General features: G+C 34.9%; 1 protein-coding gene across 1 annotated transcript in view; it reads right to left on the reverse strand.

Moving 5' to 3' along the window:
- Positions 1-233: 233 nt before the first annotated feature.
- The window catches only part of LOC127840786 (uncharacterized), a 52,907-nt gene continuing 32,220 nt past the window's right edge, over positions 234-20,920 (reverse strand). Inside the window, exons 7-8 of the mRNA XM_052369196.1 lie at positions 2,037-2,207; positions 234-1,693 (exon numbers count right to left, since the gene is read on the reverse strand). Coding sequence (XP_052225156.1) covers positions 234-1,693; positions 2,037-2,207 — 1,631 coding nt within the window. The remainder of the gene's footprint in view (positions 1,694-2,036; positions 2,208-20,920) is intronic.

Genomic DNA, 20,920 nt, shown 5'->3' on the forward strand with positions numbered 1-20,920 from the left:
TTAACAGAACTTTGACACTGTAGAGAGATGACTTCTTTCTCAAAATTATCCGCTTGGACCAGCTTTAGGATCTCTACTTCTGCCTGATGAAGGTCATCAACTGAGGGGCGTTGGAATGTCCGAGATTTAAGTGACTTTAAATTTTGTGTTTCAGACCTTGGCCTTTTTACTCTCCTTTCCATTAAAAGATGTTTGAAACGCAAACACAGCGCAATTGCACAATTGGCACGATTCTAATCAGAGAAGTACTCCAGTCGCTCTAGACGGGACGGAAAAGAGTTAACAAGTGTTGAGAAGCATTGGGACTTAAGCTCTGGGTCATTATCTTGCAACGAAGAGTAATCTTCACTAACTACTGGAGCAGGAACGCTGCTCTTTTCCAAAAGGAAGTTGGTGCCTTTAAACCAGTTGGAATCGACCAACTCTGAAATGGATGCTCCGCGAGAAGCTGTGTCTGTAACATTATGCTTCGTTTCAACGTATCTCCATTGAGACGGATCAGTAAGGTCTCTTATAAGCTGTACACGGTTTGCAACAAAGACGTGGAATCGTTTGGAATCGTTTGAAATGTATCCCAATACCACTTTGGTGTCCGTCCAAAAGTATTCAGTTACATGTTCAAACGGTAGCTCCTTCTTCAACAGATTACTGACCCTGACCGAACCAGTGGCAGCGGTTAACTCAAGTCTAGGAATTGTCATGTACTGACTGCGGTATTCTCCATTTGACACAAGCCGCTTCCGAAGGCTATTCAGACGCCTTAGAGCCATTTCTTTGTTACAGGGCAGCGAGGGGGGATCAACTTTGAAAGGCAAAGGCATTGAATAATGACCATCTATCATAGAAATTCCCTGACTCATAAGTCTCATGAATTGTTTATCTTCCTGAGGACCGCTAACACCAGACACACCTCGATCGACTAAATCTAGTTCTAACATACGAACTACATCTGACGTTCCAGTCACCTTAATAGTAGCAGGGAAGGAGAAGGACACACTACTCATGCTACCAGCCTCAGAAACAAGTGTGGGATGAACTTCACGTGTACAAATGCGATGACTTATACCTATGCAATCGGCAGGGGCATCTAACGTCTGATTTGGATCAACAATACCCACAATGCTCCAGCCAAGATATGTACGCTGACCGTAAGGTCCGTTTCCAACCGGTGGAAAGATCTCCCGTGGCATAAGAGCTCTAGCACAGTTATAGCCAATAAGATGTCCACAGTCGCATAATGAAATTGGAATCAAGTTATCTGCAATTTCTTCAAGGTGAGGCCAAAGTCTGGCAACATCAGGAGTTGGAATGTGATCTCTGTTTCCAGGTATCGTGTCCCTACAGAAGGCGTCTGGCAAAGGAATTCGAAAAGCGCTATCAAAACCGCGCACAACCAAGCCACGGACCCTTTGGGTCTGAATCAATTGGTTCTCTGCATGCATAGTGAAAAGAACAAGATAAACTGGTGAATCTGTCACACAAAGAGAAACACAAGTGTTTGAGAGAACAAAGGTAGTATCGGACTGAGTATCAAGAATTGCATAAACCAATACCTCGCGGTCAGGATCGTCACAATGGGATATGTAAACTGGAACGATCATGGAGATCTTACATTGGGCACCAACGTTGCTCATTAACGCTAGACCGGACTGATTAATCTGATCACCTGCTCCCTTCTGAACCTTTTTGGCGTCTGTAAGAGAATGTTTTTTATTCGTTGGAACCAAAGACCCATGAAGAGACGTTGGGTGAAACTTACTGCAAGTTTCGCATTTTTTCCTATCCTTACATCTGTTTGAGATATGACCAACATTCAAACAACCAAAACAAAGATTATTATCTTTAGCACAAGACTTCCTCTCGTAGATGGTTTTTGCCAGAAATCTACGGCAAAGGTCAAGTTCGGGGTTGTATTTACACAGAGGACACTGAGGACGAACCCATTTTGGCACACCATTAACGAAATCAGTAGGCTGATTTCCATTAGAACTTGAAAGAAATATAATGAATTCTTTCATTTGATGGAATATTCCGACGTTCTATCAGCGTCTGAAATGCTGCCTTCCAACCTGGATATTTCAGAGGATCGCCACTGAAAACCGTTGGCTCAGGGGGAGGAAGTCTACTAAGACTAACTTGTTCGGCAAGGGACTTGACCAATTCGATGACTCCTTGCTGTGCATCATAACTAGGTGCTGGAGCACTCACTGGTTAAGCTTTAGAAGGGACAGTGGCACTATTAGAAAATAGGGGACCTCTAGAAAGAGCCGTAGTGCTAGACGTCGCCAATGCTGGTCCTGCATGAAATGAATATTTCGAGTCTGGATAGAACTCTCTAACCATAGGATTCATATGTGAGAAACCACTAGGAGTAGAAGCAACACTACGAGGCAGGCTAAAGTCAAGATCATAGGAGGGATCTAGCTTTATAGAGTGTCCGGGTAATTAAGAAGGTTGACTAGTTTTTTGACAGGTAAGTCTCACCAAATCTTGGTCACCATCAATGGAATGGGCTAAAATATATTCTTCAGTGAAACGGTCACGATCAATCGGCAGCAGATCCGTGTCTGGTCTAGATCTCGATGGCTGGATTAAGTCAAATGTAGGCTCATCCATTGCGTCAAGATTTGCCTGGGACATTTCTAATCGCCTCAGCGCTTTAACTCTATCAAATTCCAATTTAGCATTGGATTCCACGTCAAGATATTTAAGTTTAACTTTCAGTGCAGCCGTTTTTGCAGCAATATCAGATTAACTAAAGGAACGACAAGCATGTGAAGAGTGTGAGGCCTTACTTGTGCGTGAGGTATCGGAACAAGACCTTAATTCTACATCATATGTCCTCATGCCACGAAGAACCTCTGTAACATTTGCTATAAGTTTGTGATATTCTACCTCAATGGGCTCGTATCTCTGACGAATGGAACTGAATTCGACCGTGTCGTCATATTTCAACTGACTCAAATTGTCGTACTCATTACTTTACTCATTCATGATACTAATCAAGCCGTCCCGTTCCTTCGTTATTGTTTTTGAATCTTCGGAATCCGACAAAAGGGAAATCAATTGCGACGCGCGACGATGCCAACGCGATATAAGCGACCTTGTGCCACAAACATGATTATCAATTTGCCAAGCAAGACCCTTTTCGGTTGGAGTTCTATTACGCTTTTCCAATACTTCACTAGACTCTTCCCCAATATCTGCAGCAGGGTTGTCGGCCGTTTTAGACTACCTTACAAGAACCAATAACTTAGGAGTACAGGGCGACGATATAAAAAAAGTTCTCAGACACAACGTGATCACTAAGTGCTGAAATCTCTTTAAAAGCTAACAGCACAAACCAGCAAGATCAAGTGTAATACAAATCAATGAAACTTCTCACAATGCAAGTTCAAACATTAAATTGAAAATTTCAAAAAGTACTCAGACAAAAACTGATCATTAAGTGCTGAAATCTCTTTTAAAGCTAACAGCACAAAACAGCAAAATAAAGTGTAATACAAATCATTAAGACCTCTCACAATGTAAGTTCAAACATGAAATTGTAAATTTCAAAAAGTACTCAGACAAAACGTGATCGCTAAGTGCTGAAATCTCTTTTAAAGCTAACAGCACAAACCAGCAAAATCAAGTGTAATACAAATCATTTAAACCTCTCACAAAGCAAGTTCAAACTTTAAATTGTAAATTTCAAATATTTGATCCTCATACTCTAAAATTCACACTTACTTTTACTAAAGTAGTATTTTTCAAGTAAATGCTTAAACAATTAATTAAATGTTCAAAAAATGTACTTCACTTTTAAGTACAGATGTAAAAATTCAAAATAAGTAAACTATAAGTAATTAAGCAAAAATTTAAACAAATTTCGTGACAGAGCTGCATGAGCTTTCCCTGTACTAAATACTGTAAAAGTAAATCAAACAAATCACAAAAATGAAGTCAAAAGAGGAATTTCACAAGAATGTCATATATATGTTTCAACAATATACAATCAAAAAAGTTTCCAATCAAAAGGTCGTGTAAAACATAATCTAAGAGTGACATTTATAAAAAAATATCATCAAGAACACTGTCACTGAATGTCACTGCAAAAGGGTCTCTCATCACGTGTTGTTTCTTCTCTGAGACAATCTTGTTTGTACACTATAGACACTTCGTCGTCATCTTCACAAAGTCGCACGACGCTCCTTTCATCGATAGAAAGCAGAAATAGTTCCACACCTGTAGAATTTTCTTCCGGTTTCGCAGAAATTAACACAAAGTTTGTGTTTCTTCAATGGTGAGATATGTAAAGGGAAATAGCTATAAAAAGCTAATGTTATATTGTTTCATATATGCACCGACTTTAAATATAATTTCTATTGTATTGTATTGTAATTTGTATTGAATTGTACGTTACGACAACCATCCAAAGCAAAAGAATGGAGTTGTTCATAATATCGTCGACTAATCCACTGGAAGACGTCGGAAGACCATCGTTGTCCGAGAATTGTTTAACATCTGAATGTCGATGTTAAATGAACCAGAGTATGACTGATCCAATGGAAGACGTCGGAAGACCATCGTTGTCCGATAACTGTTTAACATCTGAATGTCGATGTTAAATGAACCAAGAGTTCGACTGATCCAATGAATGACGTCGGAATCCCATCGTTGTCCGATAACGGTTTAACATCTGAACGTCGATGTTAAATGAACCAATAGTTCGCTTGTAAGTTTAGCCCAGGGAGTTGACTGAAGACAATTTCGTTTGTCACGCTTGACTTCGAATTTATTAAACAATGACAATCGTATACGTCGAACTACAAATTTAAGGAAAAATACAAACATTTAATGACACATCTAAATAGTGATTAATTCTGGCAAGTACTTATATAAAGAATAATAGGTAATTCCAATGTCGTTAATTCGGGGAAGCCATGGTAGATTTCAGTCGCGAAAACTGATAACATAAAACAACTTTGAAGTTGAACGCCTTACGAACAGAAAATTAGACAGTTACAATACGACGCTTTAAAGAGCAAAGGCAATTACTTATACACAACGAATGTATACCTCTGTTGGGGCTCTACGGGGCTAATAAATATCTGCAATGCCTGGCAAACAAACGCGCCAAAATCGAGCATGCAGGAAAAGGGCAGATAACAAGAGCGCATCGGGGCCGCAGGAAAATTTACTACTTACAAAAACCTTATACAGTCTGGTTCCCGTCGCCAAGGTAACAAATGCTACAAATCGACAGTAACAACTTACAAACTACCACAATATCGTTGCAGCGGCACTAACACAAAAACTGATAGTTGCCTCTTTCGTACCTGGTTTGTTGACGCTTGTTTTAAAAAAAAGTGTGGTCTCCGGTATGCTTCAACTAGATGTTCTAATCAATATACACAACAACCAATGTCCAGATGATCTTGGTACGAACAAGATGCTGGCAAACAAATAGCAGACTTTCTATTGGCCAGGTATCGAATGTGTGATGGAAACGTTCTGCTCAAAATGTCATTCATATTCAGCAAGAAACCCATCCGCGTCATTAAAGTTTCCTTTAGGGTTTATCCCAACCATTAAAACCTAACTAGTTTCGCCAGTCATCGTTGGATCACTCTCTCGCACAAGTGACGGTAATTCATATATTGTGATCATATATAATGTAATTAACGACTGTTTCAACCCGTCGGCCGAAGCAAATGCAATCCCAAAACAGTTATCTGAAGCGAATGCAAAAGCTTTTGAGATATTTACTTGGTTTTGATGTACGTATGCATATTCATACAAACAGACGAGCCATTTTGTATCAAAATTGCTTGATGTGTCAATTTTTTATATACAACATACACGTTTAACTACTTCGCAAAATCCTGAAATCTTGTGATCCGTACCATTTGCAAGTCATGATGACTTACCGGTTATCAGTTCATGTCCGCACCAGGCAGACACCAAATAAGATATTATTTTACTCTTAAACTTCTTTCCACTAAACTTATTGAATGGACAATGTCCAGTTTTGATTACTATACCCGTCTGCATCATCAGCGTGACACGGCACATCTTAAATTCCCGGGATATGTAGCAAATTGGCACCAGAATGGAACAGTCCATATATCATCATACACAAAGTGGCTGACTGTCAACTTGGTATACCGAAACATACATAGTTTGCGGCGATCAGATGCGAAAACGTACTCTTTGAAATATCAGACTTAATGAAATACACTACGAATGACGTGACGAGCTTTCAAAATCGTATAGGTAACTTTTGTTTAAATCCTTATTTTAGCTCAACAGAGTAAAGATGGTGGACTGATCAACGTCCTTCGAATTACCCTTCTTTAATTTTATGTTCTTGTATGCACACCGTTTAAAGGTCATTTCGTAAAAATCGAAATTACTAGCGACGTCGAAGATAGCACTGACCACATATCTACAAACCATGGTTATGTGCAATAACTAACAATTATACACGCCAACCTAAAGCCTTACTGCAGGGAAAATTTGCAAGTCCCTCATCCGCGTCGGAGCCATGCAAATCCTTCTTCCTGGAAGGGGTTGATAGAACACCTTGGCCGATGAATCCATCTTCATCACCCTTTACTTGAACTGATCTCTAGATATTTGGACAAGATTTTCTCCCGACTTCATCGAACAATCCTCAGGTTTACATCCCATGGTCCTGCTTTTCGAATACAATGTGCTTCATGGAGCTACCCTTTAGTTCTGGTCATCAAACGCCAAAAGGTCAGTTATAAACAACGATGAGGTACATCGGATCGACCTGAATCTCAATGACAACCTCGAGTCAACCAAACTTCCAACCGCTAAAGCTGTCTGACCCTAGTCACGACATAAAATCGTAGAAAAACATCAATACCTTATTTTTTACGACAAAACTGAGAGGAAAGGAAAATAAACCTGCATACAGAACATTTTGGATATTTGTCTATACACGCGAACTATAAATGAATCCGCAGTTTGACGGTCTTAACACATATAAGAGACTTCAAAAATATACTGCTTAGCTTTTAGTGTATTTGTAGTAAATCCATGTGTTGCCAAGGACTGACAAGCACGGATATGAGACAAAGTGAAGTTAATATTAATCTGAGATAAATATAATTTCATGAAATACTTGTGTGTAATTAAATTATCAGCTTATATAAACATTTTTAAAATTATTTATTTTGTCATAAACTTAAATTATTTAAATGGGATTGCACGCTATGTTATTTATGTGGAATGTAAAGTGAATTGAGCTTGACGTTTGAATTCGTATTAATTAAGAACATACGCAGTAACATCTGAATTATCCTGTTCAAAAGTTCTTTGAGTTGGACTTTCTTAAGTATTATTGAAGATAGACATCCCAAAGTGTCACGATAGGATATTTGTGAAGTAATTTGAAATAGATTGAAAGCAATATCTACTTTTACAAAATGTTTTCCATTAGAACCACAAATGAACGTGTTCCTGACCAGAGGTTTGCTATATCCCAAGGAACAGTCAAGCGATAAAATGACAAACATGGACATTTTACATTTAATTATATGAATATGTTGTTTTGACAGTGTCCTTCTCCTTAACATGTGTATGTATTGTCTCGCCATTATATATAATGAATTATCTAAATCGGTAAAAATTACCACTCTGGTCATGCGGATACTTTGATAACGGATGGCACTTCGATAACAAGGAAATAAAAACACGTCGGATAACAGAGACGGTAAACAAATTTGGCGCACTGATATATTGTAGACCGGCGAGAGTACCGGTTTAATAGGAAGGAAGCATGCATCGCAAGGAATGTAAATTAGCTTTTAGTTATAATCAATATAAGAAAAATAAATTGAAACTTAGCGCTGAAAGGGTCAGATTTTAATCCCCAAGATGCGCAGGCATTTGTAAAAGGTTACAGCAATAACTAATACAATTAGTAAAATAATTTACAAACAATTGATGTCTACCACATCCAAACTGTTGTCCCAACCGAATACAATTATGTTTGTGTTATTTAGCTTCAGGGAAAAAAATGGTGTGAACAGCACCTTGTACTACTCATTTCCCCATATTTGGGATCAGTAACAAAGAATATGTTTGATCATGGAATCAAAGATTTTGAACATTTCAAGAGGCTGAAAGTAGCCAAGTTGCTTTTGAAAGAAATTTATTGATGATATAGCCTTTTGTACTCGGGCAGCTAGGTTCATAAGTGTAAATGTCCATGATAATGAAGGGGTAAAAGGTAAAAATAAGGCCCATATACGTGTATACTGGTGTTGTTTTGACTTTTTTGCTCCGAAAATACCAACGTTCGTTGTAATTTAGTAACCCACCAGTATCATATACAATTATTTCAGTTTTATTGTGATTTTCTTCCATCTCAGTGTTTTTACATAGTAGCTCAATTAAATTAATTTGTTCTTGTATGTTTGTTTTATTTCCACGCAATTTGCAATATGGTCAGTGAACATTAAACAAATGATGTCGTGAATTTTATTGATTACATTAGTACCCGAACCACAGTTTTCACGCAAACAGGTAGATAACACGTAAATAAAGAGGACAAATATTGTCAAACTTGTATTGCATCCTTGTCTGGTGCCGATGTTACAAGAGAACCAATCGGTAACAGCTAGTCAACTGATTTTGTGTTATTATAATTAAAGCTTGTACATTTATTTTGCACTTTTACGCAGTATTTTAAGTTCTTATATATACCTTTAAAATCATTCAGAAATTTACATTGGAAGTCTTTCTTTTCAAGACATTTAAACAATTACAAAAAAATTGGTGTAATCTAGCTTTCTAAAAATCAACGTTTAGGCAATATAATCTTTCTTTTTTAATGGATATTTTTATATAGATCTTTTGATATAACAGAAATGCCCATGTAATTTCCAGGGTCGTTTGTTGTTCCCGATTTAAATATATCACATATAATGCTGGTTCCCCACGATTCTGGAAAATTACTTAAATCGAGATTTTTTTTAAAGAGTATGCATAGATACGGTGTTATTTTCTTGGAAGTATACTTATCTAATTCCGCGGAAACTTCATCAACACCACAATTTTTGTTGTTTATCAATTTGGACAATAGCCGTTCAACTTCCTGTGCGGAAAATGGTTCATTAAGTTCGTATGCTGGTGCATCAATAAATTATGTTTTTACAGAAGTGACAATTTTCACAGCATCTTTCTCATATTGTAGTTTACTTAAATGTTTATACCATTCGTCAGCCGTAATAGTTGAATGTATAGACGGTTTATTATTAGTACCTTTGATTGTCCTCCAAAACATAGACGCATTGTTTCTTACATCTTACAGTTGTATTCTTGAAAATATTGTATATGATACATATTGTAATATGCCCCTTTGACAGTGCATTAATTGAGATACTTCACTGTTAAAATGGCCATTTTTGCATTCGATGTATGACCGTGAAAAGTTAAAGAAATTATTTTTCAAGTAATTGGCGTAAAATAATTTTCTATAATCACGATTGAAATTAAAATTTGATCATGTACCGAAAACCACGACTTTTCTATTTTAAAAATATACAAAAGCTTCACTACTGTGACATTGAGTACGTTGCAAAGAAGTTCTTTTTTAAATCATATCTTTTAAACATACAAGTTCTACATGATAAAATGTGTCATAATGTGTAATACTGTATCTTTGAAACACATGATGCTGACAATTTTTGGTCAGCGTTTAAGCTCACGAAGTGTTTATACTTGGCTAATGCTGCCACGTGTACGTCGTTCGATGTTGTTATATATCCGTGGTCAATAATATTCTTCAAACAACATTTCTTTTATTGCTGAGCAGATTTTCTCAAACCTTCGCACAAATTATTCTAGTGTTTACAGCTTCCAAAGCTGTTCAAATGGTTCCGGTCCGATGCCAATGTAGAAAGCACATGTTAAAATTAGATTTAAGTATTTGAAACTGAACAAGTCTTCTCCACCCAAATCGTAATGCTTTATGCGTTATGTTAAATTGTGAAGTAATCGTCGACGGTTTTGTTTAAATAATGTTCAATCATGTCACCGGTGTATAAAGTGGCCCAGTGGTTTTAACGGTCAGGATTGCAGAAGCTTTGATAACCCAGCGCAATAACCCCTCCAGAACCAGATATAAATAAACGTGAACAATAAATCAATTTATTTACAACATTAAATACACTATTTACAATATGATGTGACTATGAAAAGAAATAAACAACAAAGTATCAAAGTTAATGGCCAGTTAAAATTCCGATGACATACTCCAACTGTAGATGATAAAGTCGAACGGTAGATGTAGTGGTGGAGTAAAATTGAGTGTCACACCCTGAACTTATGTCCAGCCGTCAATAACTAGAACCGGAACTGAGCACCGGTCGTAGTGTTCTGCGAAGTAGCAAACTTCGAGCTGTATCAAGCCCGAAGGTAGAGTGCAGACACCGAGCAGACTATGCCCGGAAGTAGAACGTTGTCAAACGCCGAGCAGACTATGCCCGGAAGTAGAACGTACTGATGACGTATTCCGTGACCGGCCGTATACCGGTGCGAACGGTTCCCCGTATTGCCGCCTTATAACGAGGTGTCGTAGGTACTGTCAACGAGTATGACGCCCTGTAGACCTGCGGATGCTCATGTAACACTTGCGTAACGCTAACGGTGCGTTGACGACCTGACATCTATCATGTCATACGAATCACCACATTGAAACGGCTAAAATAAATGACGTTAGTAAATACTTATATGGTAAATATATGGTACAATGTCATACAATGTATCACACACTTGTTTACTTCCATATATACACAAGTTTCTTATAAAGTATTTCTACTCGCTTGAATGCATATATTAAATGCACTGTGTCTAAAAAGTTGTACATGTAATACAATTCCCCAACTATCATCTGCATGTTAAATGTGATTATCCACCGTTAAGTGTAATATTGAATTAAATCAAACTCTAATGGTTTGTTAAATCAATTGATACATAAAACGTCTACACAAAATAAATTATATAAAGTCATTAACAAAGTCATCATTATACATGCCTCATGTACCTAGGATTATGTCCACAAGCAAACAACGACACAGGTAGTGCTAGTTTTTGCTTTTGACAAATATTTAAAATTGAAACACGACTTCGGCGTTTACTTGAAAAAATGCAAACAACAATTTACTTTATTCCTGTAAGCATAAATCGCAATATTTAAATTAAACAACAATTTATTTCACCTAGCAAAAACGAGTATCAACAAGTGATGTGTTTGTCAGAAACACAATGCCCCCTATTGCTCCGCTTTGAAGCCATATATTTGACCTTTGACCTTGAAGTATGACCTTGACCTTTCACCACTCAGTGTGCAGCTCCACAAGAAGTAAGTAATAGATTGAATAGAGAAATGATAATATTTTTTTTTTAATTTTTGACCTTCGACCTTGAAGGATGACCTTGACCTTGACCGTTCATCACTCAAAATGTGCTACTCCACGAGATACACATGCATGCCAAATATCAAGCTGCTGTGTTCAATATTAAAAAAGTTATGATAAAACTTTAATAAAGGTTAAAGTTTCAGGAAAGAAAAATACAATAATATTAGACCTTTGACCTTGAAGGATGACCTTGACCTTGACTTTTTCACCACTCAAAATGTGCAGCTCCATGAGATACACATGCATGCCAAATATCAAGTTGCTATCTTTAATATTAAAAAAATAATCCAACTTTAACCAAGATTAAAGTTTTGGTGACAGACTGACAGAATGACAGAATGACATGAATAACTTTCCCAAATGCCGTATGTTGCGGACACTTACTTCCTAGCTAGTGCTCTAGTCGCAATGCTGTAACTGTCCGACTATGTCAAATAGTCTGCCGATTTTCAATGTATAACCGCCCAGCAGCGTTTACCGGAAACTTGAGAAACATGCTTTCCATGAACTCGAACTGAACAACTTTTCTTCAACTGACCAATAAAAATAGACAAAAATCGATTATGTACACATCACCCGATATCGTACGACTACATGCGTGAATTACTGAGGCCCGTAAGCCTTACTTTACAGAAGAACAATTTACAAAACTATGAAGATCGAAGTTTCTTAAAACTAAACGTATTTAATCGTGTTTTGGCTTATCTTCTGAATAATGTGCCTAACAAAAACTTGCTTAAAATCCCTATTATAACCACCAAACAGAAAAATCTGAAAACTTACATAACTTGACAAATGTACAGTTCTATACAAATGAGGCCCGATAATTAACATTAAATGACAACGAATCGTTATCGTTACAATGGTGTAATATTTAACATCAATATAGTGGCAACGACCAAGTGTGTACATATGATGTTCGTTGGATCAATATGTTCCTTGCCCTGTGGATTACTTGTTTTATAAATAAGGATATGTGTCCTATATCGCATGGCAATTAAACCAATTAGCAAGGCATTATTTAACAGTTGCATGACATCGGTATTCACAATTCAGGATCCGTGTGAATCGTCGCACAGCAATTAACCATTTAATCGAGACGTTATTTAATACTTTTATGCAGTCGGGTTTCAAATTACCATAGTTAACGAAATCCATTAGCTTAAGTCGCATTTACCGTGCTTCGGTCAGGTGATCGCCTCTCTCCAGACTTCTTTTGAGGAGTTTTACAAATGGTGTGTAATGTATTGATTTGTTTTTATTCTGGCGCATAAATATGCATGAAAACGAAATTTTACAAGCAAATTCCCCAATAATAGACTAATTTGGTTCCAATAGAATATGTAGAGCCATTTTTTCTGTGTGTGATCACGAACAGATAAAGAAATTAATATTTTTAAGAGTGGTGTAATATTTTTTCTTTTAACATGATATAAATAAATCGATGATCATGCACCGACAACAACGATGGCTATTTTAATTTTTGCTTCGTAAAATAAACAAATATACGCGTACAAAAGCTAAAATACTGCGATATTGTATTCGATTCAAATGAGGCCTTTTTCGATCATTTATTTTTATCAACAACTTTGATGTGATAAATTGTGTCACACTGTGTAGTACTTCATAGTAGAAACAGATGTCGCTGACACTATTTGATCAGTGTTGAAGCTCACAAAGTGTTTATGGTGCACCCCCTGTACGTCGATAATCCAAACTGAGTTGGATAATCAAACTGAAGAAAAAAAGTCGGCTGAAACTGAAACTGAAAGGCAGGTGATTATTTGATCATTTCTGCTAATTTAGTAACTATAAGGACCTCATTGTTCTACACATGTGATAATGAATGTCTGACACACACATGCGTTTTGATTTTTGCAATGATTTAATAGTTTTCTAGTAAAAAACGATAAATTTGTGTTCGGAAAATGCTAAATTTCATGAAATGCGACCTATGTGTTGAATTATTTACACGTTAATTGACAAAAGAGCGAACGAAACTGTAACAGAGATATGCCAAATTATATCATGAATGTCCTTTAAAACTTTACTATTAAAACACCTAATGTGTTTCTGTGTTAAAATCATGTGTTTTAAGGACGGGTATAAAAGTTTATGGATAAATCCGAACTGATATGAAAATTTTTGTGGATAATAACCAAACTCAAAATGGATAATTCACAAACTGCGATATATTGAACATGTTTTCCAAAGACAGGTTGGATATTTTTCTTTGAAAACAACTATTTATAACCAAAAACTCACACGATGTTATAGGTATTAGTGAAACTCACTTAACAGATAAAAATGTTATTGATCTACCAGGATACATTTACTTTGGTAACAATAGACAAACTTTACATATAAATGCTAAGAGTGGATCAGGGGGGGTAGGGTTTTTAGTTGTAAAAGACTTGGCAGATAGTTTTCATGTCAATGTGCTTGATGACAATTATGAAGATATTTTATGGCTTGAATTTACTGATAAACAATCGGGGTTCTCATGGTATAGCTGTGTATGCTATCTACCACCAAATAATTCGTCTAGACATGTTGATGCTTGTAGATTTTATGATACTCTGTTAACAAAGGTATACTCGTATCAGAACTATGGTCCATTAATTATATGTGGAGACTTTAATAGTAGAATTGGTGGCTCTGATGATTTCATTGTTGGTATAGATGACATACTAGGCAGAAATGTAGTTGATTTTACAACAAATTTATATGGTGATAAACGATAAACGAGATTCATCTTAAAACTGGTTTCTCACCTTCAACAATTCCTGACCCTTCTATATTATCATGGATATTTGAGTTGTCTAAGTTTGGGGTCTATGCAGAGAAGTCAACGCCTCAAACACATTTCAATGCTCCTCAATATGATAAATTTGATGTAAGAAATATACCGGAACATTTTCTATGTACCAACGATATTATTCAATTATTACATGACAAAGTACTATGTTTGGAACAGAGTCAATGACGTTAAAGTGATGTTGATGTTGCTTATACTAGTATCTATACAATTTTAAAACAAGAAATGTATGATAAGTTAAATTATAAAACAGTACAGTATGGTAGTAATAATAAAAAGAGAAAGATTGGTAAACCATGGTGAAACAACACACTGTCTGACCTATGGTATTCCCTTTGTATAGCTGGACAAAATTGGTTAAAGTGTACCAATATGTCTGTAAAGAAACAGTTGAAACTGACTTTCATTACAGCTAGGAAAATCTTTGACCGTGAGGTTCAAAAAAGTAAAAGATCCTACTGGGTGTCGTTTCAAAACGAACTGCTTCAAGATTGTGAAACAAACCAACAAGAGTTTTGGAAGTCCATAGGTCGGGTAGGTGTTGCACATGCTAGAAATAAATCTATACCTATGGAAGTATTATGTGAAGATGGCTCAATATATAATGATATTAACACTGTCCTTAATAAATGGAAGGAAGATTTTAGTAGTTTATTTGTAAATAGGCAAGTGTCTACTCAATCAATAGACATACAAGATAATGTAGTTGATGGAAATGTTCGTGACTTTTCTACATATATTCTGAATGAAAATATTACTTTATTAGAAGTTCAAAAAGCCTTACAAAAAGCAGAATTAGGAAAGGCTTGTGGTATAGATACTATTCCAGTTGATATTCTGAAAAATAATAATTGTGTATCGTTTTTACATATTATGTACAATGTTTGCTTCGACACAGGAATTGTTCCAACTGAGTAGGGTTAAATCATTTTTAAATCCCATCCCCAAATCTGTTACATCTAACACATGTGACTCTTTATCATATAGAGGCATTGCTTTATCAAGTTCTATGTACAAAATTTATTGTAATATTTTAAATGATAGATTGTCTGTTTGGGCTGAAGAAAATAATATTTTAGAAGACGAACAAAAAAAAATGGATTTAGGAAAGGAAGAAGCACTGTTAATCATATTTCATCAATCACTAATATTATTGAAACTCGAAAGAAACAGAGAAAGTCGACCTTTTTTGCTTTTATTGATTTTAAGAAGGCGTACGATTTTATTAGTAGAAATATTTTATGGAGTAAATTAAGCAACCCTAGTATTGGGATTGGTGGGAAAATATTAACTGCATTAAAGTTATTGTATACAAATGTATCTTCAAGTGTGAGAGTGAATGGTTATTATACTGAATGGTTTGATGTACATTGTGGCCTTCGACAAGGGTGTTCCCTATCACCTTTACTTTTTAATATGTTTGTGAATGATTTAGCTATTAAAATAAAGGCCGCTGATAAAGGTAGGTTAAGAAAATGATAAAGTATGCATTTTTCTTTATGCAGATGATATTGTTCTTATAGCAGAGAATGAAGAAGATTTACAGTTTATGCTTAATATTTTAAATGATTAGTGTAATGTTAACTATATGATTGTTAATCCATCTAAAAGTAGCATCGTACATTTTAGACCAAACTCTGTAAACAGAACTTCATTTAATTTCACATGTGGTAATCATAATTTGCAAGTGACTGGTAGGTACACCTGCCTTGGTCTATTGTTGGATGAATTTTTGGATTTCAATGTAACCGCAAAGTCTGTTGCACAAAGTGCTGGAAGAGCTCTTGGCTTGTTGATAGCAAAATGTAAAGCAATGGGTGGTGTTCCGTACAATGTATTTACTAAGCTTTATGACATCTCAGTTTGGCCAGTTATAGCTCATGGTTCATCAATTTGGGGTACAAAATCCTACACTTGTATAAATGCTATACAATCACGAGCCATGCGCTTCTTTCTTGGTATGGGTAAATATGCACCCAACATGCCCTCTATGGGGAGATGGCCTGGCAGCCACCGCATGTGAAACAATTGAAGTCTGTGGCCAATCAGTGGCATCGGTTAAAATCTATGGATTGTCAAAGAATCAACAGTAAAATCTTTACTTTTTGTTGTAATAAAAGTAGTAGTCGATGTAAAAACTGGGAATTCCTGTTTAAAAATCATATTCAAAGTATTAATATGCTACAAACATTAGAATTATGTACAAGTATGTCACGTAAATCATTTTGTGATAAGGTATTACATGGCACCATGGGTAACTTTATAGTAATAGTATTCAGAATGATGTTAGTACGTCTGGTAGAGGGAGAAATAAGTTACGTACTTATAGATATGTTTAAACAAGATTATATGATTGAGCCATATGTTAAGTCGTTTCTATCTCCTAAGTACAGATCTGCTCTAGCTAAATTTCGTTGCGGGGTTGCTCCCCTTAAGTTAGAAACTGGAAGATACGAAAACATTCCAGAAAATCAGCGTGTCTGTCCGATATGTAAAGTATCAGGTGAAACTGAAATACATGTTTAATTTGAATGCAATGCCTATCAAGATTTGAGAGTTGTACTAAATAATAAAGCTTATGATGTTGACAATAACTTTGTCAATTTTACCAAACAAAAAAAGTTAAATTGGTGCTCTCCAACACTGATTTAGTCAATATTACTGCCAAAACCTGCTATTTAATTTTAAAATCTAGGAATAATCTGTTGTACAGTTAACTATGTGTATATAGTTCTATAAGGATATATCATGGCTGCATAATAGAAATTATTATTTAGTTAGCATCTAAAATATAGATATCTTATACACTTTACTATTAAGTTCCGAGTTAATACTTCTATAATTGTATTCATTTCATATTTATTATTTCGTACATGGTTATATATCATGTGCAGCAATGACATTTCTGATATATTTAGGTGTAAATCTATCTCTATGCTTGTTATAAGGGAGATAAATCTATAGTGCTTGGTGGCAGCAAACTGTTGCTGTATAAAGATCTGTGGAGTTACCCCCCCCCCCCCTTTGCAAACAAGAAGTAGCTAATATTGTCAGGTTGATGTATAAATACTTTGTTTATTATTTATTTTATTTTTTACTGGAGTCTTTTTGTCAATATATATAATTCAGGATATTGATATGGACATATTGAATATTAACTGCTTCTTGTCTTAAAAGAAAAACATTTTATCACTGTCAATAATGTAATGTTTTTTTATCTGAACACACATTTTTAACTTTAATACAGAAGGTCATTGCCAACCAATCCACCTAGTATCTAATTCTAGCTGGTGTTTGCTCTTTTAAAATATGTTTTCTTTTTTAATATGCGTTATTTATGTATGTGTATTATTTTTATGGCAATTGTTTAATCAAAGGTGGCAATCGCAATCTGGTTTTTATGATATGTCATAGAAATCAACGCTTTTAATATGATAGGAATAGTTATTTGTCAATTTGTTACATATTTTTTTTAAATGTCTATTACAAATCTGTAAAGATTGGCCATGCATGTTTATCATATTATATTGTATCTGTATGTATTGTACATGTCACGGATTAGACAATAAACTTGTAAACACGATGTGTATAATGGAATATAAAAATACTTTCAAAGAACATCAACATTCATTATTTGTTTTATTATACTTGTTTCTTTTTACTGAAGACCACATTGTAAAAAAGAAATTATTTTTTAATGTGAATTCTTCATTAAATAAAGTTATTATTATTATTATTATTATTAGTGAAATCAATTTCAACGGAACTTGCATATATATATATATATACTATTGAGATTAGAAGCAAAATAAGCATGCGAAATTTGCATTCCACGTACACAAAGATGCCATGTCGTGTTCCATGTCATTTGGATAGCTTGAAAAGCATAGAAATTGAACAATGTCCCTTCTTCTTATTTAATCACTTGATTTAAAGAGATTCGAGTCGAAGCTGCACTTGCCTCGCTGACTCATGTATTTGTTACCATATAAGAGGTTTCGAATATTATTTGAGGCATTACTGATCTGATTCATTATATATTATATCAGAAAGATTGCATCGAATGGTACACACATATTTATGGGCATATCGACGGCTAGTATAGCATTTTACTTTCCGAAATATATTTACACATTTAAAAGAACACATTTAATGATGTCTCAATACACAGACATAGATATTAAAAATCTTCTGTAAATAATGTATTTTAATAACAATAAAAAAATTCTCCTTGACCCTTTTCGCCGGCGCGGGAAAATTGAAGTAGTAGTAAAATATTAATAACGAGTGAATTGAACAGTACCCCGCTATGCGCATGCTCACAGACGATAAACGACAGTCACTATTAACGGTATTTTAGCATAGAAAGCTTGCGAGTTCTATATGGAATGACTTTGAACCCTATTGAAACCTTGGTTGGAATAATATTTGTGGACTTTTAACTAGTTTTCTTTCCGATTGCATCAATTACGTATTATTCCATCCGATTTTATGTTAATAAAATTTGGAATTTTTGTAATTTTAAATATTTGATACTTCATTATATTGGGAAATTCCGTCGATTCGCTCCTTTAAACTGGTGGCAAATAGTTCTAGAGCCGGGGCTTGGGCACATAGTATTGGCTTTATTTCGCTACGTGGTAAGACCAGACTGATAGAGGCTTTCGTATGAAAATGCTTATTTATTTTCAACATTTGAATACAGTTTTATAAAATATATATGCTTTTGTTTAAAATTAAATTAAATAAATCTCGAAATATTTTACAAGAGTTTTCATTTTACATAGATCTTTACATAAAGACATCTTGCAGTTTGGTCATTATCCATCAACTTCCTAATGTTAGTTTGGAATTATCCATACACTAGTTAGGTCATTATCCAATTTGTATATTCTTGTCCCAAACAAATACGAATATATTGTGTTTTCGAGCATTTACGCCAATCCATTATTTTACATACATATATGAAAGGTTAATACATAAGTGCAAGCATTAAAACATTTAAAACATTCGATTATAATTGTTTTTGGCCTAAAACTTTCGACAATTTTATTTACTTTTTCCAGATTTTCAAACATATTCATTTTATTTCGACGTAATTGTTTTAAATTGATATGGGTTTATTAGCGCATTGTATCCGGCAAATAACATTTTATAAAAAAGAAACGTTTATTATGTCACAACTTACCTCAAATAAACGTAATCTTAGAAATAAATGACTGGAGTCTTTATTTCTGTCACCATTTTTTCTTCAGTTTGAATTATCCTACTGGATATGGATTATCGACGTACAGGGGGTGTGATGAGATTATTTTGTTCAGCGTTGTGTTTCGTATATCATGTTTTTAATATGTCCGTCGTCAACAGTTTCCATGATCGCTGAGCAGACTGTAAGCTTTGGTTTTCTTAGTTATTTAGTAGTGAATTCGTTTTACGTGAAAAATATGTTTCCATAGTTAATTGTAGAAACACTTTTGTTATTTTAGTTCCTTTTTTTAAAGAGTTCATTATCTCCTTTGATTTTAGGCCATTTGGCGCTCACACATTCGTTTAATTCCCTGTATCCTGTCAGTTTCTGCAAGATTTTGATGCATTTCATTGGGGGCGACGTTGAAGATAAACGTTTTGGGGGACTTTATTGAAGAGTTGTTCTTTTGTTGAAATCTCACTGCCGAAACCATTGTTGTCAGAGGGTTCTTTAATCTGGGAGAATCGGGTTTTCTCAAAAGTTGAATAACATATCTTTGTACACCAATTTTCGGAAAAACACATTTTTACTAAAACATTGATAATAAGCTTGCAAAATCTGAAATAAAGAAATGACATAAACAAATTTCCTAAAAAAGTATCCCTTAATTTTATATTTAGTGTAAAATAACCTTCCAAACTGCGGTACATCGCTTCCGTTCAAAATGATTTGTAATTCATTCAATTATAGTCATGCGGTAATTTTTCATAAAATAAGCAAACATGATTTTACAAAAATTATAAATTAAAACAAAAATAAGTTTGTGAAACACTATGTCCCCCCCCCCATATAAGTGACCTTTGACCTTGAAGAATGACTTTGACCTTAACCTTTTACCACTCAAAATGTACAGCTCTATGAGATACACATGCATGCCAAATATCAAGTTGCTATCTTCAATATTGCAAAAGTTATGGCCAATGTTAAAGTTTGACGCCAACCAACAAACAAACCAAAGAACCAACAAACAGACAGGGCAATAAAAATATGTCCCCCAGTATATATTGAACCAAAGAGACTAATAAATCTATTTTTATACGTTACGTGTCTGGTACACATATGTATATGTGAATATATTTTGACGTTTATTTAACGTTTCCACGAGAATGGCAGAAACGATGGTACAAAATAAACGATACTTACTAACATGTCATAACATTTCGGGTAGGAATTAAAAATCGGACGTTGTTTGATCAAGGAGAGCGATTGATTATTATATTTAGAAGATAAACAACGAATGTATGGACGAAAAATCAGTAAACACACGTTGAATTTTGTCAACATATGATATGCAGATATTTATCATTTTTAAGCAAGGGAGAAAAGTCATTATAACTGTTCTATGCTAATGTGGTATTATTATTACTTTGCTAAAAAAAACATTATTCCGGTCCTGCATTACAAATTGAACATCAC

Source organism: Dreissena polymorpha, chromosome 8 (assembly GCF_020536995.1).
Source record: "Dreissena polymorpha isolate Duluth1 chromosome 8, UMN_Dpol_1.0, whole genome shotgun sequence".
Taxonomy (NCBI): Eukaryota; Metazoa; Mollusca; class Bivalvia; order Myida; family Dreissenidae; genus Dreissena; species Dreissena polymorpha.